Below are 27,748 nucleotides of genomic sequence, written 5' to 3' on the forward strand. Positions count from 1 at the left end.
GTGAATCAATGCCACGTAGAATTAAGGCAGTTCTGAAGGCGAAAGGGGGTCAAACACAGTATTAGTATGGTGTTCCTAATAATCCTTTAGGTGAGTGTATATTCCACTTACAAGGTTACAATTGTGGTTAATATCATAAAGCCTATATACTGTATATATGAGGCATTATAACAGAATAAATTGCATGCTCACTTAACAATATATATATATATATATATATATATATATATATATATATATATATATATATAAACCTCATTATAGTCAACGATTGTACCCTTTTTGAAGGGTCTATTTTTGTACTGTTAAATAAAGGTACAAAATTGTCACCACAGGTACAAGACTGGTCTCTTAAGGTACAAATCACAAGGGTACAAATGTGTACCCTATGCCAAGGGTACAAAAGCTGTACCCTTGAGGGTACAGCCCCAGTGACAAGCCATTGTACCCCTAAAGGTACAATTATGTACTTTATTTTCTGCGAGTGTAGGCTATATTCATGCAAATCCAACAACTTGCTAATACCTCATATTTCATATTATTACACCTGACGTTTTGTCCATAATGTGATTTATTATCTTCTGTTGCATTTTCTAGACGATACAAATGTTAGCAGGATGTTTGTGAGTTGATGCATGCCAGATATTGTCATGTAATCACATAAAGAGCAAAAAAAAGTTGTCTTTAACTGAAAACTCACACAATGTTACATTAATGCAGACACTAAAACATTTCTTTTAAACAGCAAGAGAGAAATGACAAACATGTGTATTATGTATATGCAAGAAAATACAACGCATTTGCACAGGCTACACACTACACAGGCCACAGGTTATACACAGGCTACTTCAAATTTGAGAAAAGCCTTTGAAAATACTAGCATACCAGCTCATTCAGTAGTGGTATTTCTAGCAAATACGCCTCATGACATCATCATTCTGTGAAATGCCCCAAATAAAAATTTACTGAATCTGTTATACAGTTTCACCCTTGAGTGTCTATCTAATCCAAACATGGCGTAGAGCGGCTGAGTGAATGTGGCCTGGACTCTGTGGATGAGGCTCATTGTGTTTGAGACGCTGTAGAAGGACAAAATCCCTGCGGTCTGATCCACATACACTCCTATTTTACTACTGGACACTACAGGGAGAACAGTCTCAATGTTATTGTGCCAGAATGAACAGTAGTCTGGAGAGCAGAACAAACTCCAGGACTGATTGTTTCGTCCAGCTGCACTTTCAGGACCATTTCCCTTCCTGCTGATACTCTTATACGTCACTGATATATCCACTCCTGATCTCCCTTCACCAGCCCACTCCACCTCCCAGTAACAGCGTCCAGTCACACTCTCCACACACAACGCCTCCCACCAACAATCAAATCTGTCTGGATGATCAGGATATGGCGGATACGTGTCAGCGACAGTGATCAGTGTGTTTCCCTCAGACAGCTGGAGCCGACGATTCACTGAGTTCAGATTCAGAGTCAACGGACGGGAATCTAATGGAGAGAAAAAACTCACAATTATCATGTGTTTTGAAAAGTTGTACCTCTAATGGAAAAATCATCAACAAAACCTCAATCCAATTCAACCCTTCAAGAATGATTTCATTATGGCTAAAACAAACTATTTTTATAATAAGTTAATTGGATAAAAATAATCATAATTTCCTCATGACCCCCCTCCCTCATGATTGTAGTTTCTGAATCACTGTCATTGTGATTTTTATGTGGATTGCTTAGGACTCTGTCTATACAGTATCTGAGGTGAAAGCTGCACTGATCGCTCGTCTGATATTTGTCTCAATCCTGTGACCAGCAACTGACCAATCCTCATAAATTCAGCGCTACTCTAATGAACGAGCGCTTGCTCAGCCCCAAAAGCTCAACATGACGGCCACTACACGGTGAAATGTGAATTACTGGCATTATCATCTTTACAGATTCATGTGAGTGCAATTCAGATGATCTTTTTTTTTTTGTTAAGAAATGTATAAATGAAATGTGTATGAATTGTAAGGTGCTAGTTTTTGAGTCATTATGATCATTCTTGACAGTTGGAGTTGCAGATGACAAACATGCTGCAAATAAATGTTTAAATGAATTTAACAGCAAACAAAGATGTGAAAACAAACCAGACTATACAAGGTGTAACGTTAGTCGCAGCAGAAAGTTTAAGCGCTTATATGCAATCTCTTGTCTCAAACATGCATGCCCATAGTATCTTTTTTTAGATAGTATATTTTTTAGACAAAGATATGAAAGATATGTTAAAAGAGATATGTATGTATGAATGAAGGTTTACAGTAATAACACATAACAGTTTGACCTTCAATAATACTGTAGCACTATGTCTTCATGCTGTTGCTAAATAATTAGTGATTTGCATTACAACAAAAGCTAAGAAGAAAACAACTAAACTAATATTAATTCACTACTATACATTTTTTTCAGTCAGTGTCAAATGCATCTAATCCATAATGAATGTTTGTTTATGATTTGCACAATTGATTTATCAATTGGTTTAAAAACAGAAAAAGTAAGCACGGTCTTGTACTGTTAATTTAGCATAAAACTCTCCCACTAGACTGGATTTTAGACTTGTGTGTTGAAGGAGTGGATTCTGGGAGCGGCGGAACTGTAAGCGAGGCGGCCTACGAACTCCTGTGTGAGTCTTGAAGCTGACTTCTGCTAATGAAACTACAAACTATCTTCAGTAAAACTTTTCTTTAATTTATTATAATTCTGACTCTTGTCTTAAATTGACCCTTCGCTAAGCCCCGCCCTCCTTAGTTACTGTTGCTACGCCTGTCAAGCTTTTGCGCCTGGCACGTCTATTATAGTATGTATGCACTGGTTTCAGACAATCCTAAGGACATAATTAGTCATTTTTGGCGAACAGGTGAAAATATGAGAGAGCAAGACTGCAGTATGCATTCGAGGGCTATATCCACGACATAATATGCAAACGATTAGAGAATAATTTCATCAAAACTGAAGCTAGCGCAAGCAGCAGCCGCCTCATACGCTGACCATTCAAATGGGAAACACACAAATTGAGGAACAGCTTTGTGCATGCACAGCAGGGTAAGTGAAATTTGAAAATATTCTAAGATTTATAAATCAAACAGCTTATCCATATATGTATTGTGGAATAAACACAAGACATTAGCCTGACCACTTTGCAATGATAACATTCTCCCGCTTATATTTGTAGTGCACCAGGCTACATGCTCACACGTCGTGGGTCACATTAGTGACTACTGTTATGAACTGATTAAGTTTGCATACCAACCTTTTCCTTGGAGATCTCCGGCAAGCCCCGTGATGTTCCCTCCTTTTACTAACTACCTTTTACTTTTACTAGAACTAACACCGGGAGAGTCGCGATCAGATTGGGGTAACGTTACTAGTTTGGCCGTCGATTAACAAAATGCTGAAATATATTTTTAATTAACGTTAAATTATGTCAGTGAGCCTCCGTCTTGCCTTTAATCACACTGCTTGATCCACGAGCTGGACAATAACTTTATTCTAGAGCTGCTATAAAGCCAAAACACTTTACTTTTAATTTCCTATCAATGTAAAGCTGCTATGGAACAATCTACATTGTTAAAAGCGTTATATAAATGAAGATGACGCCCGGCATTTCTCCCTTTGTGTTTTAGGTTTCAGGAAGGGAACAAAATCCACCACCCCGTCCAAACTTTTAGGCTACTGGGTATCAGATTTGCACAGTCCATACGCACAACGCTTCGGCATGTTTCCCTCTCGCTCGAAAGCTTGCCAGACCTCCCGCGCCTAGTTACGGTTGCTAAGCCACGATTGGCCTGTGGCGGTTTTCGGGCGTGGCTTAGCGAAGGGTCAATTGACTGCACTTCTGACTCCTGGTCTAAATTAATCATATATGGTCCTTGGGTCTTTAACTGTAAATCCCCTAACAGTGTGTTTTCATAGAAACTCACATTGTAGAAACTCCTTTCTGGTCTGGTAATCAGGAAACAGAATGACCTGGACGGTTTTCACTACGGAAACAAAACACATCAGTAGTTTAATTCTCACATCGAGAGGAAATAAAATATACATCTATTAAACAAATTTCTGAGAATAATTGACTATGTTTACAAGTAATTTAAATGTTAAATTTCAATTGAGCGAATGACACAGCATGACTAGGCAAAACCTGCAGTAGCTCGATTGTTGATCAAGTCAGTAAAACCTATAAAAGTACCTGTTACAGATATATTTTGTGTCTCCTCACTGCAGAACTGCTGCAGTTTGTCTCTGAGTTGAGAGACAGATTTCACTACATTATCAAAAGACAGATGAGAACTGACAGTGTATTCGTCTGTAGATCCAGAGAGAGAGAGAGATGGCAAACTCTACAGACACAAAGACAAAAAAAAAAAACTCCCTGTAATTCCAGAAGCTTGTTAAAGTCCTCAGTGTTTGAGAATATCTCTGTTACCTGGAGGAAATGAGCATGATCTTGTGTGTGTGAAAGCTTCTTCAGCTCAGTGTCTCTCCTCCTCAGATCATTGATCTCCTGCTTCAGTCGCTCCAGTCGTTCTTCAGCTCGACTCACTGTAGATCTTTCCTGATCTCTGATCAGCTGTGTCACCTCAGAGCGACGTATCTCAAAGGAGTGGATGAGCTCAGTGAAGATCCTCTCACTGTCCTCCACTGCCGTCTGTGCAGAGCGCTGTTACACACACACACACACACACACACACACACACACACACACACATCACACAGTGATCTAGTAGCGCTCCAGCAATGGAGGAAAGTCCAAACTGAGACTCAAACTTCTCTTCTTCTCCAAACTCACCTTATGAGACGCCACAGCCTCTATCAGCGCCTCAAGATCTTTCTCTCTCTGCTGGATTCTCGTCTGGATGTTTCTCTGTGTTTCTTCAAAATTACTCTGCAGAAAACAAAAAAATGTATTTTTTATATGAATATTTATAATATGAAATATAATATGAAATTTACACTACCATTCAAATGTTTGGGATTGGATCACTCATGAGATCCAGTATGAAGCAGTACCTGTTCCTCTGTCCTCGCTGCTGCAGTTGATACAGTGTCATGACTTTTGTGTTCATCCACCATACACAGCATACAGATACACCGCTGGTCGGTACGGCAGTAAATCTCCAGCAGTTTATCATGTTGAGGGCATATCATCTCCTGCAGTCGTCCAGTGGCGTCCATCAGATTGTGTCCTTTACCTCTGAAGAGACTCTCATGCTGTTCAAGGTGATTTTGACAGTAAGAGCTTCGACACTCCAGACACGACTTCACTGCTTTCTGTTTATTTCCAGTGCAGGAGTCGCACTGCACATCTCCAGATCCAGTGTGAGGAACTGCAGGAGCAGCAGCTTGGAGTCTCGTAGCCTTGAGTTCCTCCACCATTTCAGCGATCACCACATTCTTACCTAAAACAGGTCTTGGTGTGAAGGTCTGGTTGCATAAAGGACATTTGCAGATTCTTTCCTGATTCCAGTAGTCTGAGATGCAGCTCATACAGTAACTGTGTCCACAGGGAATCGACACTGGATCCTTCAGTAGATCCAGACACACTGAACACTTGAACTGATCCTGATCCACTGAAATATTGGCTTCTGCCATTTCACTGTATAAACACACAGAGAGAGATAGAGCAGTTCATTCGTTTACTGTGGTCCTTTCATGAGTTTGCCTGCCAATCCAGTTTTAAAGGGGTGCTTGAATATGATTTCACTTTTCTAACTTTAGTTAGTGTGTAATGTTGCTGTTTGACCATAAACAACATCTGCAAAGTAATGATGGTCAAAGTTTAAAGCAAAGGGAGATATTTTGCTTTACAGAAATCACCTTTTAAGGACTAGGCCTACAACAAACGGCTGGTAGGGATTATAATGAACACTGTACAAAAGAATACATTGATTTTATTGATATCTAATCAATAAAATTGAGGCAACAGATTACAAGCAATATTATTAATTAAATTTAACAAATTAGAATTGAGTAATAATTAATCAAATTAATTCCTTAAAAGTTAACCATTTAAACTGAGTAAAATTTACAAAATATATTTTATTGCCAACATTGAAGACACCTGGTGTTAACAAGCAGAATCACTGAAGGAGAAAACCATAATTAAGTCACCATTATGGAGATCAGTGTGTGTTTTAGTTGGGCTCTTGACCCTTAAATTATTAACTTTGAGTTTTGTTTGGCTGCTGTACCTGAGTTATAACAGCCAGATGAACAAAGAGAAAAGGTGATCTGATGGTGTTGGTTGTGTTTTAACATAATCATTATTTCACAATCATTTAACCTGAATCACTAAACTCATATAGAGTCCAAGGTTAAAGGTGGGGTATGTGATTTGCAAAACGGCCGGCAGATTTTGAAAATACACAACTCAAATGGTCCTACCTTCTTTCCTTTGACTCCACCCATTCAAAGAACATGGACATGGATGGGGGAGGGGGGGATGGTACGACCGTTTGATTGACGCACTTACTGTCCAATGATTCTAGGTGGTCTTGGAAATGATTGGCTGGAGTTTTTCGAGTCCTGCCCGTTCCACAGATGATTAAATTGCTTAATTTTTATTTCAGTGCTTCTAACTCAGTGGCTGTAAGTGGGTTAGGAATAGGATTTTAAGTGATTTTGAAAAAATGGCCAAAAAAGAGAATTACATACCCCACCTTTAACTTTATTAATTATAGCAGCATAATATTTTTAGCCTTTTCAATGAAATCCATATGATCAAATCAATATAAAAAAAAATAAATAAAAAAAAAACTTAAAAGAAAAGTTTTTATGTAGGCACACACAGACATCAAGAATTTGCGTATAAATCTCAGCAATGGTGACAAACAGATCACCTCTGATCATAAGCTCATTATTTATTCATGCAGCAATGCATGATGGGAGCCATGAATGATTTTTGATTGGTGGCACCCAGAATGCACTGCAACATGCTTTAGAAATGTCACCATTGTTGATATTCACAGGCTGATTATGTCTGTGTGTCTCTTTTTTGTATAAAATAAACTTTCTAGAAATTATTTGGATTACATTGTAAAAGTTAAAAATATCATGCCGTACAAGGCCAGTGCTGCTATAATTAATAAAGTTAATCAAACTAAATTGGACTCTATATGAGTTCAGTGATTCAGGTCAAATGATTGTGAAATAATGATTATGTTAAAACACAACCAACACCATCAGATCACCTTTTCTATTTGTTCATCTGGCTGTTATAACTCAGGTACAGCAGCCAAACAAAACATCTCGGTTACTGATGTAACCCTCGTTCCCTGAAGGAGGGAACGGGAGACGTAACGTCGACGTGACGACGTAATTGGGATCACTTCAGGGAGCCCTATCAACTTCGAGTGTCTACAGAACGAGCCAATGAACGTTGGCGTGCGTGAATCGCGTCACGCGCCCCCGCCCTGCCGCGCGGGTATAAACAGGAAGCGGGCGCACGCACACATTGTTTTTCGTTGAGGAGCCGAGATTTGTGACGGCCATGCAGCGATGGTCAGCAACGGTGGCGATGGGACGTTACGTCTCCCGTTCCCTCCTTCAGGGAACGAGGGTTACATCAGTAACCGAGACGTTCCCTTTCAGTCGCTCACGTTCGACGTAACGTCGACGTGATGACGTAATTGGGATCCCATGGAAAACGCCACAGTTGCTGCCACATCCAGCGCCCTACGCAGGACTCTCAGACCCCCAACTGCTGGGGCGGAAGACCTGTGTAGAGGGAGTTCAACTGCTGTTCCATTATACCCCACACAGTGGAACCCTTGGATAACACTGGGAAAGCGTACCTTTCCTGGGGAAAGGACGCTGCGGAGCCACATCCTGCCCGAAGGGAGGTAACATGTGGAGAATACACATATGGACTGGCCGAAGGGGCAGTGTGACATATGGAATGTCACTGGGGTGGCTCCAACCGAAGGGGGAGACAACACCGACAGTGACGGCAGAGCAGACTCTGCCAAGGGAAGACACGGGCTCACCGCAGGGAGCTGGTCGTGGAAGAATACACATATGGGATCGCCGCAGGGATCGCACATATGGAACCCAGCCTAGCACAAGTTACACAAGCATACGAGCACTAGGCCTGGCGTCGGACGCTCCGCAACGTCCGACTGCCGAAGGGGTGCGGAGAAACTCACAGGGCTCTACAGATGTCTGTCAGCGAGGCGCCGTGTGCCAGCGTCCAGGAAGAAGCGACACTCCTAGTGGAGTGGGCTTTCAACCCAGGCGGGCAGGGCACGCCTTGGGCTTCATAAGCCAAGGCGATGGCATCCACTACCCAGTGGGCAATCCTCTGCTTGGAGACATTCTTCCCTTTCTGCTGGCCTCCGTAACAGACGAAGAGCTGATCTGAGGTCCTGAGGCTTTGCGTTCTGTCCACGTACAGACGCAGAGCGCGAACGGGACAGAGAAAAGCCAGGGCTGGGTCTGCCTCCTCCGAAGGCAGCGCTTGCAGGTTCACTACCTGGTCCCGGAAGGGACTGGTAGGAACCTTGGGCACGTATCCGGGCCGGGGTCTCAGGATGAGGTGAGAGTTATCCGGGCCGAATTCTAGGCACGATTCGTCGACCGAAAATGCATGCAGGTACCCTACCCTCTTGATAGAGGCCAATGCAACCAGGAGTACTGTCTTACAGGACAGAATTTTTAACTCAGCTGATTGCAGAGGCTCAAAGGGTGGTCTCTGAAGTGCCGAAAGGACCAGAGACAAATCCCAAGAGGGTATAGAGAGTGGGCGAGGAGGATTCAGTCTCCTTGCTCCCCTCAGGAACCTGACGATCAGGTCGTGCTTCCCCAAAGACTTACCATCAACAGCATCGTGATGTGCAGCAATAGCGGCAACATACACTTTAAGGGTGGAGGGAGACAGCCTTCGCTCCAGCCCTTCCTGCAGGAAGGAAAGCACAGCTCTGATCGAGCAAGATCGGGGGTGGATTCTCCTCGTGAGAGGAGCACCAGTCAACGAACAGGTTCCACTTCAACGCATAGAGGCGCCTCGTAGAGGGGGCTCTAGCGGAAGTGATGGTGTCAACTACTGCAGAGGGTAGGTCACCTAGAACCTCCGCGTCCCGTCCAGGGACCAGACATGGAGTTTCCAGAGGTCTGGACGCGGGTGCCATAAGGTGCCCCGTCTCTGAGAGAGCAGGTCTTCTCTCAGAGGGATGGGCCAGGGAGGGGCTGTCGCGAGGAGCACTAGTTCCGGGAACCAGGTCCGGTTGGGCCAATACGGCGTAACTAACAAGACCTGCTCCTCGTCCTCCCTGACTTTGCACAAGGTCTGTGCAAGAAGGCTCACTGGGGGAAACGCATACTTGCGTAGGCCCCGGGGCCAGCTGTGTGCCAGAGCATCCGTGCCGAGGGTCCCCTCGGTCAGGGAATAGAACAACTGGCAGTGAGACGTGTCCGGGGCGGCAAACAGATCTACCTGTGCGGTCCCGAAGCGCCTGAAAATCAGCTGGACCACCTGGGGATGGAGTCGCCATTCTCCCGGTAGCACCTGCTGCCGTGAGAGCTCGTCGGCTGCACGGTTGAGCAGGCCCGGAATGTAAACGGCACGAAGCGACCTCAGATGCTTCTGACTCCAGAGGAGGAGATGGCGGGCGAGTTGTTACATGCGGCGGGAGCGTAGACCACCCTGGCGGTTGATGTACGCAACGGTCGCAGTGCTGTCCGTACGGACCAGTATGTGCTTGCCTAGTAGCAGCGTTTTGAAACAGCTCAGTGCAAGACGTACTGCTAACAACTCGAGGCAGTTGATGCGCCAATGCAGTTGAGCCCCCGTCCACAGACCTGAAGCTGCATGCCCGTTGTACGTGTCCCCCCAGCCGGTGGAAGAGGCATCCGTGGAGACCACAGAGTGCCTGGACACTTGTTCCAGGGGAACACCTGCCCGCAGGAACGAAGGGTCCGACCACAAGCTGAGAGTTTGGCGACAGTGCGGAGTCACTTGGACCCGGCACGAGCCGCTCTGCCACGCCCATCTCGGGACTCGATCGTGGAGCCAGTGTTGGAGCGGCCTCATATGAAGCAATCTGAGCGGCGTAACCGCGGCTGCAGATGCCATATGCCCCAGGAGCCTCTGAAAATGTTTCAGTGGTGCCGCTGTTCTGCGTCTGAGCGTACTCACGCAGTTCAACACTGACTGGACACGGGCCTCGGTGAGGCGCGCTGTCATGTTGATCGAGTCCAACTCCATACCGAGAAAAGAGATCCTCTGCCCGGGGGTGAGTTTGCTCTTTTCCCAGTTGACCCGAAGCCCTAGGTGGCTGAGGTGACTGAGCACCATGTCCCTGTGTTCGCACAACTGCTCTCTCGACTGGGCCAGAATAAGCCAGTCGTCGAGGTAGTTGAGGATGCGAACACCACGCTCGCACATGGGAGCAATGGCCGCCTCTGCGGCTTTCGTGAAGACGCAGGGCGACAGGGCCAGCCCGAAGGGTAAGACCTTGTACTTGTCGAGGGTGAATCGAGACATGAAAGTACGCGTCCTTCAGGTCGATCGCTGCAAACCAATCTTGGGGACGGATGCATTTGAAAATGCGTTTCTGCGTAAGCCTGTGAAGGGACCGGTTCAGGACGTGCAGGTCCAAGATTGGTCGTAACCCACCACCTTTCTTGGGTACAATGAAGTACGGGCTGTAGAAGCCGGTCTTCATATCGGCTGGAGGGACCGGCTCGATCGCGTCCTTCGCCAGTAGGACTGCGATCTCTGCCCTGAGCACAGGGGCATTGTCCGCCAGAACACGGGTGAACAGGATGCCCTTGAAAGCAGGGGACGCCGGGCGAACTGAATCGCATAGCCAAGTCTGATGGTACGGATGAGCCAGCGAGACGGGCTGGGAAGCGTTAACCAGGCTCCCAGAGACCGAGCAAGCGGGACCAAGGGCACCACAGACGTACCCGGGGTGGGGCAGCGCGGCGGAATGCAGGGACCCGACTCGGACGGCACAGCGGCCCGAAGTGGGGTCTGAGTGTGTGGTGCAACACATATCTGCTTCCGTCGAAGGGCAGAGTGAGTGTGCGGAGGTGTCAGAGCGTCCAGGACACAGCCACTGCTGCCTGCTGGCGGTGAAAGAGGGGCTCGGGAGTGACAAGGCATGGCGCCGTCGTCGACTGCCAAGCGCGCCCTCTTTCAGAAAGGTTTCAGAAATTGCTCTTTCTTTGAAAATGTGGAACAAAAAGAAAAGGAAACAAAAGATTCTCCGCCCGGCCCTCCACCGGGGGAAGGAGTGGCACCTTCGCCATCTCCTGAAGAGCAACTTGATCCACCTCTGGGCCCCCCGTCTCAGGGTCGTTTGCACCGTCGCTTGCCTCCTGGTTTGGCAGCGGCCTGGACGGGCGGGGTCGGCTTCCTACGGCTTGCTCCGCGCTGAGGCATGGATGGTTGCTGCTGCTGGGGCTTAGCGGGAGCAGAGGACGCCGCAGAAGGCCGACCTCGGTGACAAGTAGACGGAGGATCTGCGGCCGGCGGACGGGTGGAAGCAGCAGCGGTCCGCCGGGGCAGGATGTGTCGGATGGCCTCCGTCTGCTTCTGTGCGGCCGAGAACTGCTGGGCAAAGCTCTCGACCGCGTCGCCGAACAACCCAACCTGGGAAAAAGGGGCATCCAGGAACCGATATTTATCGGTGTCCCTCATATCTGCCAGGTTGAGCCAGAGGTGGCGCTCCTGGACCACCAAGGTGGACATCGCCTGACCGACTGAACGTGCGGTTTCCTTCGTCGCCCGGAGGGCGAGGGCGGTTGCCACACGGAGCTCCCGGAGGAGCTCTGGGTCAGAACCACCCTCGTTCATGTCCATGAGCACCTGGGCCTGGTGGACCTGCAAGAGCGCCATGGCATGGAGGGCGGAAGCAGCCTGTCCACAGGCCTTGTAAGCCTTCGCCGTTAGACCGGACGAAAACTTACAGGCCTTGGACGGGAGGCGTGGATTACCCGACCAAGAGGAAGCGGACGCCGGACACAGTTGCATCGCGACGGCCCGCTCCACTGGGGGGATATCCACATACCCCTTAGCTGCCCCGCCGTCGAGGGTGGCGAGGGGGGAGGAGCCACTAGAACGGCTTCGGGCACTATACGGTGCCTTCCACGTCCTAGAAAGCTCCTCATGCACTTCCGGAAAGAAAGGTACCGGGGCGGCGCACTGAGAACCAGCATGGCCCGCCCCGAGAAACCAATCGTCCAACCGAGAAGGTTCGGGACGTGGTGGGGGGTTCCACGCAAGCCCGAACTTCTCGGCGGCCCGGGAAAGCATAGCCGCCCATTCTGGATCAGTCTCGGACAACGCTACATGCCCCGAGGGGGGCAACGCAGCCGAGTCGTCATCTCCAGAGGACTGAAGCTCCCCCTCCGATGCTGCGATCGACATCTGGTCGTCAGGAGGAGCCCCAAAGGAAACGGCTGGTCGTTCCGGAGAAGGACCAAGACGTTCACTAAGGGGCTCCCGTGGCAGCAGCGCTTGTGAGGCGTGAGGGGCCCGCGGAGGTTGACTCGACGGGGAAGCCCTCACGGTAATCCTCAGATCACCCTGGTCATGCGCCGAAGTAGGTCTATTCTGCGGGGCAGAATAAACACTAGATCGGGGCATAAGCGAGGGGACTGCACCTCCCTTGAGGTAAGCGAGTCTCGATCTTAGCGCTGAGATAGTCATATTCCGGCAATGAGAACATGAACTATCCACAAAAGCTGCCTCAGCATGTTGAATGCCCAAACATGAGAGGCAACTATTGTGGCCATCTGCTGGTGCCAGGGAACGACGGCATCCAGAAACGCACAAGCGGAATGACATCTTGAAAAAGACGCAGGGTCACGCTTGTGTTGCTCTTTTAGTAAAATAAAAAAGGTTGGAAAAACACTCTCTTAGTGCTGAGGCACCCAGGGGTAGCCGCAGTGTGAATGAACACCGGCGGGGCGGGGGCGCGTGACGCGATTCACGCACGCCAACATTCATTGGCTCGTTCTGTAGACACTCGAAGTTGATAGGGATCCCTGAAGTGATCCCAATTACGTCGTCACGTCAACAGAGGTGTCAAGTAACGAAGTACAAATACTTCGTTACATTACTTAAGTAGAAATTTTGGGTATCTATACTTTACTGGAGTAATTATTTTTCAGACGACTTTTTACTTCTACTCCTTACATTTTCACGCAATTATCTGTACTTTCTACTCCTTACATTTTAAAAATAGCCTCGTTACTCCTAGTTCATTTCGGCTTATTTTCATTCCGGCTTGTCGTCGTTAAAAAAAAAAATTGGCCAATTACACAAACGGTTAATAGATCTGAGTCCCGCCTCCTGAACACACATCGCTAAACTGATTGGCTTTGTGTTTTCTTTCTAACTTGTGAGAGGCTGTAGTCACATTTGGTTGTGCGAAGCGCCAAAACTCCTCCGAGTCCTAGGAAACCTAGATGCGGTAAGCGAGGGAGAAATCAACAGTTCTGTGCTCAAGAATACGGGGCAAATCGCGTCAAATATTGATTTGGGGACAGACGTTTTTACAATATAATGACAATCGTAACATAACACTAACATAATCGTTAGTGTGTGTGAGAAAGAGAGAGAGAGAGAGAGAGAGAGAGAGAGAGAGAGAGAGAGAGAGAGAGAGAGAGGTAGGTTGTGTGTGTGTGTGTGTGTGTGTGTGTGCGTGCGTGAGCGAGAGAGTGAGTGTGTGTGTGTGTGTGTGTGTGTGTGCAACTCTACATTATAGGGTCAAAATATCCCCACAAAGATGTCAATATCCAAACTCCTTGTCCTTTTAGGGATTTTTTTTTCTTCTTCAGAAAACAGCTTATAAATCAGACTTTTGTTTATTGAAAATGTAAAAATGCAGACAGTTTTCTGTGATAGGTAAGGTTAGTCTATAGGGGGGTAGAATACACAGTTTGTTTGCACAGTATAAAAATCATTATGTCAATGGAAAGTCCCCATTAAACATGAACAAATAACATTGCTTGGTCTGTTGAAGGCTGGTCTTGTTGAAATGAGAGGCCTGTTGATCATCCCAGTCTCATCAGCTGGACTGAAAGAAGTTTCAGTGCTCTTAGGACACTGAAAACATGGCTCAGAGCAATGGTCACAAGTGACACTTGACAGTATTGCTGTGTGTCGTGTCCAACAGGACAAACTAGACCGTATTGATGTGAAACATATGCCAACAGTTAATTTCTGTTAAATGATTAGTTCACTTAGTTAAAAATGAAAGTTCTGTCATCATTTACTCACTCTCGAGTTGTTTCAAACCAGTTTCTTTCTTCTGCTGAACACAAAAGAAGATATTTTGAAGAATGTCGATAACCAGACAGTTGATGGTAGCCATTGACTTCCATAGTATTTTTTTTCCTACTATGGAAGTCAATGGGGTCCATCCACTGTCTGGTTATCGACAATCTTCAAAATATGTTCTTTTGTGTTCATCAGAAGAAAGAAATTCATACAGGATTGAAACAGTTTGAGGGTGAGTAAATGATTTGAATTTTTGGGTGAACTATATCCCTTAAATGAAAGATGCAGACATGTGTTTGGCTTCTTCAAAAAGCAAGGAACAAGACAGTATTGCACTATTGCATTGCACTATGAGCGTAGTAAAGTTAAGTCTCTGTTAAACTGCCACCATGCCTTTATTAGTTATTTGTAACATTACAGAATTAAATAATTTACGTATTGTTAAGGTCAGTATAGACTAAAAACCTTAATGCATTACCCTATTAATTCCCTGATTCCTCAGCTTATTTAGCTTATTTATTTAGAAAATTCATTTTCTATGGGCATATATACGGCTGAAACAGGTAGCCTAGTGCATCATCCCAAATTTTTCAACATCAACATTTTAATATAATTATAGTCAAATATGGCCTTTAGAAAAATAGGGGGTAGTGCACTATAGGCCCCTGTGGCGTGGCCTAAGCTTTTGTCCTTAATGGCATTTTTTTCCTTACATTACTTTTACTTTTATACTTTAAGTAGTTTTGAAACCAGTACTTTTATACTTTTACTTGAGTAAAAAGCTTGAGTTGATACTTCAGCTTCTACAGAAGTCTTTTTAAAGCCTTGCATCTATACTTCTACTTGAGTAATGAATGTGAATACTTTTGACACCTCTGCACGTCAACGTTACGTCGAACGTGAGCGACTGAAAGGGAACTTAAAGTTAATAATTTAAGGGTCAAGAGCCCAACTAAAACACGTACTGATCTCCACAATGGTGACTTTAATTATGTTTTTCTATAACTTAATCTTCAACCTCTCGATGGTCCAATGTTTCATTAACTTGATTATCAAAATCCTTTAATTTGTACAAAACTAGGTCCCTCTTTATATTATGTGTATTTACAGTAACTACTATGCATTCATGTTTTAATTAATCTTTGATACAATGCACATATTGTGTACATGTTTTTACAGTACTATATTTTTTTTTTATAAAACCTCAAACCACCAAACCTGTCCCTAACCTTACCCGTATCTACCACCTCAATAGCAGAAAAAGTGTTTTGCCATACAATATAAACAGTATTGTATGTTTTGACCTAGGACACCTAATTTAAAGTGTTACCCAAAACTAGTATTAAACATGTGGTTAAAGATTACAGCTATACCGTATTGGTGTGTATTTAGTCAATATAATGTGCTATGAAAATCAAATCAATCTACGGTCAATTTTGCAGTTAACTTTTCAATATCAGACATGACGATTTCTATAAAAGTAATTAGCCTAATTACTGATACAATTGACATTTAATACAAATTATTAGGCAATAGACTCAAACCTGGTCGTTTCTTGTCTGTGTGTCAGTCTGTCCAGCTCCTGGAGTCCAGATAGGGAGTGAAAGTTCTCTGCAGGTCTTTAAAAGCGAGGGTATGACGTCACTATCGGCTGGAGAGAGACTGCGGCACGCGCACTGAGTGGCAAAAAGACAGAGGTATCATTAGTTTTCCGCGTAAATCCCGAGAAAAACACACAAAACACATCTAAAACGGGAAAGAGTTTTAAGATTGACTGTACAACTATTTGACAAGAAATCTGAGGTATATTTACAGACTGCTGAAAGCTACAGAAGCAAATGGATCTCTGCAGTTCACAGAAACAACTGGATCATTTTGTGTCAATACGCAGAATTTTGAGGCAAAATAATACACTATATTGTATTGTTAGATTGTATTGACAACTCATCAATTAAATATTTACCATCGTATATTCTGCATAATTGGACAAAAATAAATAACTGGACATGACGACATGATAGGTCCGATCACACTGATGTATATTGTTTTTATGTAAAGCGTTCACAGGCAATCTTTGCTATAAGTTGTAAGGAACACTAGGCTATATCGAGTCCAGCCTTCAGTTTAAACTGATAATCATTTGTTTTACTCATGTTTTCTCAGTTTCCCCTATTAAATCCAATCACACACAGCTCTTCTGCCACTCAGTCCGGATGAGGGAGTGTCTTGGCCCTGCGGGAAAAGTGACGTCAATGCATTCCCTGTAAACGATACATTGAAATCACGTGACATAGGAGAAAGTGAAAGTGTTTGCGTGATTCGTATTCTCCCCAATACCTACATTATATTAGTTTTACATGTAATAGTAACCTCTAGAAACGTTCATTTCGCCACACGCGAACACATAATGTTGTGCAAAATACATAGGCTACACAATAAATGTGGATCGCTTAATAGGCAATTTTAATGAAACCTTCGAGTCATCGCCATCATTCCGGTATGTGAGCCAGAGGAATGTGGGAGATGTGGAAAATACTGAGACTAGGTCCTAGAACTGATGGTCATTTGAGTTTGTTAATTTGTTTGTTTAGTACCAATGAAATTAAAAGCATGGCCGGCGTAATTAAACACTAACTGTGAGTAAATCGAGGTTTTCGCGATTCTGCGCTGGCACAATTTACTTATTGCATTTTGTATTATTTCTGAATATAATAATGAAAAGCTAGCATGAGGGGAAAACGATATTATGTAGACTAATAAAAATCCCTAACTCCGAGTCCAAACAGAAGATCAATACATCACGTGTCCTGCTGCTGCATTGCAGTGAATTCTTCCATTGTAAAGTGAGAATGTACTAACGGAGCACCGGGACACACCCGCTTATACAAGCGTTTTAAAGGGAAAGAAAAGATCCGACATGATGCCAATTTGAGAGATGGACAGGGTCATATTTTTATTTCTAAATCTTTCATTCATGACCTACACAGTTAGACCTGTTAGGTATTTTTACAGTAAAAAATTGTACAGTTCTTTACTGTAATCTACAGTATGTAAAAATGCACTAAATTAAAACTTGAGTTAACTAATTTCACTTGGAGAAACCAACTGCCATAAATTGACCAACTGTAATTTAAATGTATTAACTACATTTTAAAATGCATAAATAATGTGAGCAAAATATTACTGTGAACATATTTCATTTGAGACCACTAAATATCAACATATAAACTAATTCTCAGAAATAACTTCTGCTGAGATCTTAGATTTATAGACTTATTTTATTTCAAGTTGATTCCAGTTCAAATCTAATTTCATTTTCTGAGAGTGCAAGCATGGGTTGAGTTTTGTCATTTTAAATTTTAATACAACGAATATGATCTGTAATGTTGTTTACTGCAACATCTGTTGTTTAGTACAAATGCACATATTGCCTGGACCATATTAAAATATTTAATATTTTTATATTATATTTAAAACGAAAAGAGGCAGGTTTGTGTTTTATATTTAGTTTTTTTTATAAATAGGCAAACATTATGTGCAGTGAATATAATCAATACGCGTTCCCTGAACCACATTTGTGTGGCTATAATGTTTAAGATTTCTTTAAATGAAAACGAAAAGAGTTAGTGTGGTGTTTTATAACATATTTCGTTGCCTAAAATATACACAGAGATAACCGGAGTAGCAGAGCGAGCTGAGTGACGCGCGCTGCGTCGGAAGGTGGGCGGGGTTAGGATTTCCCAAGATTTTCCAAGATGGCGCCGCCCATACCCCCCATAAACGGCTTCAAACCCGTTCTTCAGAAAGTCTATGGGTGACGTCACAGACGCTTTGTCCATATTTTTTACAGTCTATGATTTAACCCTAATGTGACCCACCGTTTTATCCTTAACAAACAAAATGTATGTCATATGACATAGCTATGCATGAATACACTCTAGATGTGTATATAGTGAACATATCTAAATTTTCATTCAAACAATAAATAAAGCATTAATTAAATAATTATATTTTATTTACTGACAACAGTGAGAAATATTAATAAATTAGTAAAAGAATGAATCAAAGTCATCACACAATAAACAAATGCATATACAAGTCAACACATGAAACAAAGCTTTATTAAAACTACAAGATTGTATGTAGGCTACAGGCGCTGAACCCCACATTGTTCTGCCGTCTCAACACAGCGGTTCCCATTCTGAGGCTTTATTCTGATGAATCAGCTGACCGCCAGAGGTAGCCATTCCTTTGTGCCTGAGGTTGTTGCTTTTTTTCACAAATGCCGCCATCATCTTCCCTTGCAGGTGCTGCTCCACCACAAAAGCTGTGCAGCAAATGCACAGAAATCAAGAATCAGAAAAGTGTTGTAATAGCTCTGTTTGAAATTACAATAATTAAAATAAACTACAACTTAATATTAAAATTGTTGTTGTTATTCATTTCTGTAGTATACTCACTCAAAGCCTTTGATGGCAGCATTCAGCTTCACGAGCCTCTCTCCACCGGATAAACACACATCTGTTCATCTGACCCTGTAACATCCAGACAAGATTCACATAACCTCTGTGATTTATGAGCTCAACACTACATTTACATGTTGATCATAAATGTTCCACAATTTTTCAGCAGTACTAATGGACAAATGAAATAGATTACTTATGTTTAGTTACTTTATGTAAATTTATTAAACATCCGTCTAATGAAAACAGTGTTGACAACAGGGTAGGTAGTGACAAAAAAAATCAATATTAGAAAATTCATATATAATCATAACCATATGATAGATAATAAAAATACCTTTAAAATGGTTTTTAAATGATTAAAATCGGATAATTATTAAGAAAGTTATGGAATTTTTAAATTCGGAAATTGGGGGTCATTTTTGTACCTAATTAAAACAATAAAACAATGAAAAACTGTGACCTCTTCCGCTTGACCAAATACTTCAAAATAACATAACTTCCTCATTCCTTGGTCTATTTGCATAAGTCAAACACCACAGTGTAGGTAATTAAAACTCCAACAAGATTAAGATGACCTCTTTTTAAAAGGTATATATAAAAATTTTATTATTTCTAATTAACCACTAATTAATGAAACCGAGAGCATCAATCCACGCATATCTTTCCATATGAAATCAAAATCCTCTCAAATAAAAGCTATATTCACATATTTATTGTATTAAACAGACAATTGGCATTGCCACATGAATTTCATTGTTTCTTTAGTCATCTTACAAAGCAATTTTACTTCTGCTTACATATTAGATTAGATAGAGATTAGTTTACATGACAAGATCTAAAGAAACAGGGTTTTCGTCAAAAAATACAAACTTTTATTTTAATTCTGGCTCAAAATCTGACAATTCTGTCAACAAAACTTAAAATTACTAAAATAGTTGACGATTAATAATTGATTAGTCGTCGATTAATCGTTTCAGCTCTAGGATAATGTTAGATCTTGGCATATAAAGTCTGCTGCTCATTCATACACCGACACTTCAAAGTCTACAGCATCATCATACGATTCATTCTCACCCCAATAGGCAATTACATAGGTTCCTTTTTTCTTTTTTTTCAGTTTCTCAACACGTCCTGAGTAAACAGTCTTCTCCCCAGAATCACTATCAAACCATACATGACAAATATTACGGCCCACTAAAGCACCAGAGAGAATATCAGTCACAGCAGAAATGGAGTTTTCTTCCAACTCAGGAAACTCACTCTCGATCAGGGACACATCTAACACTTTAAGTTTGTTTTCAATAGCTTTTTGCTCCTTTTGATCCTTCTTTTGACGCTTCAGGGCTGCCCCTCGTGATAATTCACGCCTCATCTCCACATGACTTTGCCGATTAATTTGTCTTTTCTTTCGAGCCATACCTACTGCCCAATAGATGATCTTTTCCTTTTTAGGGTATTTCAGTTCATCGAGGTACTCAACTAGATGTTTTTTTTGAGCCCTCATCCTAGATGACATGAAGCATAGGGTGGCATTAGGAGCTCGGTGCTTGGCAGCACTAAACATACCCATAATTTCTTCAGAGTCAATGTTGTGTGGCCTAGCTGTTTCTGTTTCTTTCCGTAATTCATCAGTCACAACCAGTTCTAAATATCGTTTGTACTGCCTTTCTATGACAGCAGTTGTAGCAGAAAGACAGACAGACATCATACTGACAAAAGAATCTTTGTCCGATGGAAACTCTAGGAGTCTGGCTAATGTTGAGTCACACTTGTCAAGAGTGTCACCAAAAAAATCTGTATCACGAGTGAGGACACTGATTGTATCCTGTTGAGCTTCTTTGAGGGATGACAGAACGTTTTTGACAATACTTATTCCTTCCAGGTGATCAACTTTTTTATCGGCAGAAGTGTAAAACTTCTTCATCCAAGGGCCTGATAATAGTTTTCCATTCAAGCCGAGGACCTGGATTTCCAACTTGGCAGTTGGGTTAGTGAAGTCTTTGTGCAAGCCTGACAGCAATCCACCACATGACACTGTCCCAGTTCTCAAGAACTTCTCAAACAGTTCATAATGCTCTATGTATTTGCCACATAGGTGAAAAAGTACATGGAGACGATTCCCGCGATAACGGGGTAACAAGCCACGGGGCAAATTGACATCTTCAAGAAAAGTAGTGAAACCCTTTGGGTCTCCCTTCCCATCCTTATAACGAAGTTTGTTCATTTGGAGGACAATGTTTGCTGCCATACAGTCTTTACCAAATACATGCCCCTTAGAAGTCTCCAATGTCTTCAATGCAGCCCGACATGAACTGGCAATGGTGTCGATGGGATGAAGGTGGCAGTTAAGCTCATTAAGAGGTTTGCCCCACGACTCTGAAATTCTCTGGATTGCAGCGTGGTATACAACTGCGTGGTCTGTCATAACATTTGAAATGTTGCTGATAATAGATTTACGGTAGTCTTGGTAATCACAGAAATAAAAAACTGAATAAACTTTAGCCAGTTCATCAATAGAACTTGTCACATGTTCAGCATAGTCTTCCGCAGTGCCACCGGGTAACTGATCGATGGCTACTACAAAGCACTTTGTTTTAGTTGTAAGATGCTATTTATATGAACACCTTCCTGTGTTGTTGAGTCAAATCCTAATGTAAGGTTCTCGGTAGTCATTGCCACTTCAGCGGTTTGTAGGTCCGATATCGCACCAAGCTCCCGGGCCATCTGCTCGACAGTATTTCTGTGGGGAACAGCTTTACTCCAAATCGCATAGCAAACCTTCTGATGAGTACTGGTATATTCTTAGTAGGAACTTGGTTGATTACTGAATCATACACATCTGTCTCATATCTAATGAGAAGGTTTTCTCATCTTTCTTAGTTTTTTTCTCCACAACAGATGCTTCATTAGTAATGGATTCTTTAAGACAGAGTGTTTCATTCTCCAAGTACCTTATCTCGTCATCTTTTTCAGTTAACAAGTTTGAGAGTCTAGTATGGTCATTCTCATGAAGTTTTTTACTAACGGTAGTAAGACGCCTGTTCTTGTTGGACTGCTTCAATCTGCGGTGCTTCTTTATCAGTCTGGCCAACTTAAATTTAGTTTCCTCTAGTTCAGTAGCCCATTTTGTGGTTTTCAGTTCATGTCAAAGAATCCTAATTGTAGATTTTTTTCCTCTCTATGATTTCATCTTTCCTTTTAAGACACTGGTTCAGGTACTTCACACTCTTATGCTGTCTCAGCTGCTTTCTTAACAACTTCATCTCCATAGCATGCTTTTGCTTCATTTCACTTCTAGATCTTGCCATGAATTCCAGTCTTCTCCTCATTTTGAGTTTACGTGGAGTCGAGCTATCTCCCCTTAGCTGTGGAAGGGTGATCGATTCAGGGGTCAAGGCTGAGGGTGAAGGTGTATTCTCAACTGATGATGTAGGTTCTAACTGTGGAGAGGTGGGTTCGTCACTCATAGATGTAGGAGGATCAGTCCTGGAACTAGTGGAATGATGTACAGGGGAAACGTCATTGCAGATCTCCTTAAATTTTGCCATCTATGCATCACAAGAGAGGTTCTTAAATCTGTGTAATGATCTGGACACAAGGGATACCACTTGATGCTGTAGAATTGAGATTCCAGGAATTTTGTTACTTATATCCCGGACAACATTCGTCCAAGAATGGTCATTAGAGATGAATGAGAGTAACACGTGACCATTCTTTAGCTCCTCATGATTAGCTGGTACAGCAGTGAAATGTTCCAACAAATACTCACAAAACAGGCTTAGCTGAGGAGAAAACGATCCCCGCTTTGACTTTTTCTTTGGTGGCATGATGGTATAACCTAGGGGAAAAAAATAAGTTTTTATTTAATTTATATCCAGTTTAATTCATGAATATTGAATGCAGTCCCAAAATTGCTCATCTAGAAGAAATTTCTATTTTGTTGTTGTGGAAATATAAATATGTAAACACCACAGGACCTACTCCAGTTTTTCAGTATAATTTAAAATAAATATATACATATTAAGACTACTACTCCATAATTCTATTTATTTCAGTTAGGATGAAAAACGACTCACCTTGGATGATATGGAAGTCAAGTTATTTTCCCACCACTGGCATCGTTTCATCAAGAAGGGCCGCCTATTAGTAAAAATACCTACAAAATAGACAATTATTTATTTCTCAGAAGTAATATTAATTGATGATTATGTTATTTATCATTTAGAAATCAATAAATGCATGTCTGTTGAATTTTGTTTAAGAATAAACATCAGTACACTGCAAAAAATGCTTTCTTAATTAGTATTTTGTTTTGTTGCCAATGGGGTAAGAAAAATAATCTTGTTTTCCATTTGAATTAAGATTTTTTTTCTTGTTTTCCATTGGAATTCAGATTTATTTTTTCTTACCCCATTGGCAGATAAGTTTGCTTGTTTTAAGCAAAAAATACTTAAATGACTTTCTTTTTATCTTAAAATAAAATATAATTTCTTATGTCATTTTACTTCTCTAGTAAATGCTTCTTGATGTAAGAATTTTTAGATATTTGGACTGGAAACAAAACAAAAATACGAAGTAAGAAAAGCATTTTTTGCAGTGTAGGCCAAAGAAATTCATTCTCACAACACACAGCAATGAGGCCTACAAGTACTACAGACATTTGGTTGTTTTTGCTGCTTTAATTTACTTTTGAAAAAAAAAAAGACATTTCAGTAATTGTGAAAATAATTCAATTTTACCAACTCTGTGCAGAATAATACAGCACACATGGGCTGAAATGTTTGTAAGATTCGGCCAATCAGCTTGCTAGAAACGGGTCAAATGACCTAGCAGGCAGCCAGAAGCACAGTTGTTCCTAAACAAATCCATAACCATCCATGGTATTTATTTATATGTTTGACAAAATCATGCCAATAATGTAATCTAGAGATTCTAAACCTTCGTTCTGTATGATTACTTTGAAAAATACTGCACGGATTGATGAAAACTGGGAGAAGTTTTGGAAGCCAATATGATTGAATGGCCGATTCAACTTTTGACAACAACGTCACTTGCGGATTGTAAAAAAACACATGTGAATGTTACAATCAATCCCAAACTTCACCTAATTCAAGTTAAATGTATATCCCTCTGATGGTCCTCGGCCATTTCTGACCGAATAATTTTCTGTTTTGAATTTCTAAAAATCACAGCTTCATCGGAAGGTTATGATACTTGGTGACTTTTATGGCATTAGGTATGTGAATACAAAAAAAAATTGAGGTCATGATCCGAGCATGCTAAGTGGTCATAAAAAAAAATAGTCACACTCGTGGTCTTCGGTCAAAAATGACCGACCCATAGGAAATGAATGGGAAATTTACAAAAACACAAAAATTCTCTGAATTTTTGTCTGTACAATCTACAAATCAGCCACAATTCTAAAAAAAAGTACACCGCAGCAAAGGGGTGACACTCTACAACATCAAGAGTGCAAAAAATTCACACCCACCCACACACACACACATACAAACACACTTTTATACACATACACACCAATAAATTCAGATTACAAAAATCTGTTTTGAATTTTTAAAAATCACAGCTTCATCGGAATGTTATGAAACTTGGTGACTTTTCTGGCATTAGGTATGTGAACACAAAAAAAATTGAAAAAATAAATAAATCTGAGCATGCTAAGTGGTCGTAAAAAAATTAGTCACGATTTTGGTCTTCGGTCAAAAATGACCCCCATAGGAAATGAATGGGAAATTGACAAAAACACAAAAATTCTCTTCAAATCGGCCACGATGCAGAAAAAAAGTGCTCAGCAATGAAGGGGTAGAAACTCTAAAACATCAAGAGTGAAAAACATAACATAATAAATAATTATAATTAATATATATATATATATATATATATATATATATATATATATATATATATATATATATATATATAATTAATATAATAATTATTAAAATTATTAAAATAATAATTAATAAAATGTTATAAACCTTGGCAAAAGTATTATTTGAGAATTTCTAAAAAAATACATTCAATCCACATCTTAAAAGTAAGTAATTTGGTCCAAAAACAACTAGAATTCACAAGCATCTCCATTTAGAGCTATACAGGCATCTAGTGGTAAACCCATGCAATAACATGATTTATTTAATTTTATGTTTAATAAATTGATTTATTTTTTTTCTGAAAGCCTAGTCTCTATTTTAACCGAAAATACTGCATAAAAAAATAAAAAATAAAAAAAACCAATCATTATTTTCATTGGCAAAAAATGGACTATTATAAATTAATATTAATCAAATTGTCTCAAAATACTAAATTAAAAAGAATAAATATTATAGAACAAAAATAAATTGCATTGGTTTTTACTGGGATGGAGGAAGTTTAATTTTTAGGTGTTCGGTCACTTCTGACCGGGAAGGCCAAGAACGTGACTCCTAAACGAAGACCATCAGAGGGATATTCTATCAAAAGTATTGGGTTTGAAACCAAAAAAATACTTACCTTCATAGCGGATTTTGATGTCAAACACGAGAGAAATGTTGCTTCGCTTATAACTTTCTTCTTACGGCAGCCATCTTGGAAATTCGAACGTGGGAATCAACGTGATGACGTAATTTACGTCACTAGTATATGGGCTTTAGAGGTATTCACAAAGCAAAGATATGACAGATTTTCTAAGTCACCAACGCGTCTGGCGCTGATTACCTGCTGGGAACACAGCCGCGGGAACAAAGCAATCGTGCGTATATAGGTCAGTTTGTCACATACCTAAACAGTGAATTCTCCTAAACAATAGTACACATACATCACTCAGATGTCTATCTATTAGACGTAGTAATCTGCAATTCTTATAGAAGATTTTCTTGCTAGATATTAAATAGACATTTAGTAATTGTATTTAAGATGTATACGGTTTAAAATGTATGCAAATCCACTTTGGAGACGTATGTGTCCTTACTGGAGCACCTCTGTTAGCTATACAAAATAAAATGTGATTTACAGCAAAATCACAAATTTACCATACTATATAGCGTTTTTACTCCTTCAACAATTCAACAGTTTACTGTACAGTAGTTCAACACATGCAATCATTTGATTTGTAATAGCCTACTCACATTTGAAAACACTCTCGTCCGTCATCCTTTCCGTCGTGTTTGAGTATGACGTATCCTTCTTCTTCTTCTTCTTCTTCTTCTTCTTCTTCTTCTTCTTCTTCTTTTTTATGACGTATCCTCTCGCGTGGTAGCCTGGCTAACGTCAGACCAAGTCTCATTTGAGACTTGGTCTGGGAACCACGTGTACATTTTCTTGTATTTGAGGCGTGGTTTACGAATGCCCAGAGCCGTTTATTGGGTGCTAATATGAATGTCTATCAAATGCGCCTGTACGTAGCTCATAGCCAATCGCTTCAATTATACCAGATGACGTATGTAGAGTGACAGAAATTCGACGAGGAAAAAGACGATGGGTCAAAGATTTATTTGTACACGATGGCGTTTAGCGAATATTACCGTTTGTGCAAGATAAACATGAGGGTAGAAGGTAACGTCGAGTCTGATGCCATGTTGGATCTATAGATATGAACAAACTGCTTCGGTTTCGTCATCGTCTTGCTGCTCCCTCCCCGTTCTGTGATTGGTTCCCTTTTTCAGGGGAAAATCTGGTCCATGGTGTCCAGACTGCCTAGCAGCGTGAATAAAATCGTGCTGCGAGCAAGGCAGTATGGGGAAACCCAGGCTACTCGCGTGGCCTCCTGGGATAGAAAAGTATCCATCGGTTGAGCACTCGAAAATCTGTCCGGTGTGGTGAACAATCGGGTCCGGCTGAAGAGATGAGTCCGGGATCAGGACCCAAGCAATCCAATTGGTTCAAAGCACGTTTTATGGGTAATCGCTTTAGTGCCTGGTTACAAATCATACAAAATCACTTTATTAAAGAAGACGTTTGTACTACTTTATAACGAGTCATTAATGCCTATTTTAACTTATATGTTTCATAAAGGCTACTAGTATTTAACCGAAGCTATACACAGCAAAATCCCCAGTGTTAAAGGGCACCTATTATGCCCCTTTTTAGAAGATGTAATATTGGTCTTGGGTGTCCCCAGAATGCATTTGTGAAGTTTCAGCACAAAATACCCCACAGTTAATTTATTATATAACCATTTGAAAATGTCATTTTTGGGGCCTGTTTTAAAAAGAGCTGTTTTGTGTACGTACCACTTTAAATGTAAATGAGCTGCATATCCCCGCCCTGCTGCTGGACCTAGATGATGAAGAGAGTCTGGCACAGAATAAACACGAATGAGAATGGACTAAACGTCTCGGAATGGTTATTTGATACATTTATGTACTTACAAAGTTTTAATCGCGTCCCCTTTGCCATTATGGATGTGCAACACACACACACACACACACACACACACACACACTACTGTGATAATTTTTGCTAAGTACAAACGATTTATTTATTTATTTCTTAAGGGGAGGGAGATAGACGTTTATATAGCCTACTGTCTATGGAGATAGAGCAGACCTTAATTTATTAGTGATTAATTGAGTGATGATTGAGCATTATTGAAGACACCTGATGTTAACAAGCAGAATCACTGAAGGAGAAAAACGTAATTTTATGTTACCATTATGGTGAGCAGTGTTTGCTTTAGTTGGACTGTTGACCCTGAAACCATTAACTTTAGATTTTGTTTGGCTGTTGTAACTGAGTTATAACAACCAGATGAACAAAGTGACAAGGTGATTTGATGGTGTTGGTTGTGTTTTAATATAATAATTATTTCACAATCATTTGACCTGAATCACTGAACTCATATAGAGCCCAATATCTGAATTAGATATACTATATTAATTATAGCAACACTGTCCTTGAAAATCATAATATTTTAAACGTTTATAATGTAATCCAAATAATTTCCTAAAAGTTGTTCACATAGATTTTTTTTTTTTTTTTTAGACACAGACATCAAGAATCAGCCTGTGAATCTCAA

The 27,748-nt window shown here is 41.3% G+C and overlaps 1 protein-coding gene across 3 annotated transcripts; it reads right to left on the reverse strand.

The window, feature by feature from the left end:
- Positions 1 to 557: 557 nt before the first annotated feature.
- Positions 558 to 17,125, reverse strand: LOC308697409 (tripartite motif-containing protein 16-like). Of its 3 annotated transcripts, none has more exons than XM_081376617.1 (8): positions 17,067 to 17,125; positions 15,814 to 15,945; positions 5,053 to 5,638; positions 4,832 to 4,927; positions 4,469 to 4,702; positions 4,232 to 4,382; positions 3,966 to 4,025; positions 558 to 1,500 (listed from the first exon to the last, which is right to left on the reverse strand). In XM_081376617.1, the coding sequence occupies exons 3-8, from the start codon at positions 5,632 to 5,634 to the stop codon at positions 923 to 925; spliced, it is 1,701 nt and encodes a 566-aa protein (XP_081232743.1). In that variant the 5' UTR covers positions 5,635 to 5,638; positions 15,814 to 15,945; positions 17,067 to 17,125; the 3' UTR covers positions 558 to 922. The 3 variants fall into 3 exon arrangements, with proteins under 3 accessions (XP_081232743.1, XP_081232741.1, XP_081232742.1); XM_081376615.1 differs by having other exon boundaries at positions 16,233 to 17,114; XM_081376616.1 differs by having other exon boundaries at positions 15,814 to 17,125.
- Positions 17,126 to 27,748: the final 10,623 nt, after the last annotated feature.

Source organism: Scardinius erythrophthalmus (genome assembly GCF_964197995.2).
Source record: "Scardinius erythrophthalmus genome assembly, chromosome: 1".
Classification (NCBI taxonomy): Eukaryota; Metazoa; Chordata; class Actinopteri; order Cypriniformes; family Leuciscidae; genus Scardinius; species Scardinius erythrophthalmus.

What these genes read in the sequence shown, in the direction of transcription:
- LOC308697409 (XM_081376617.1), bottom strand. Translation starts at nt 5,634, where the DNA reads ATGGCAGAAGCCAATATTTCAGTGGATCAGGATCAGTTCAAGTGTTCA. An exon ending in ATCATGCTCATTTCCTCCAG is followed by an intron (nt 4,383 to 4,468) that starts GTAACAGAGATA and finishes TTGTGTCTGTAG; the next exon opens with AGTTTGCCATCTCTCTCTCT. An exon ending in CAGAAAGGAGTTTCTACAAT is followed by an intron (nt 1,501 to 3,965) that starts GTGAGTTTCTAT and finishes TCTCTCCATTAG; the next exon opens with ATTCCCGTCCGTTGACTCTG.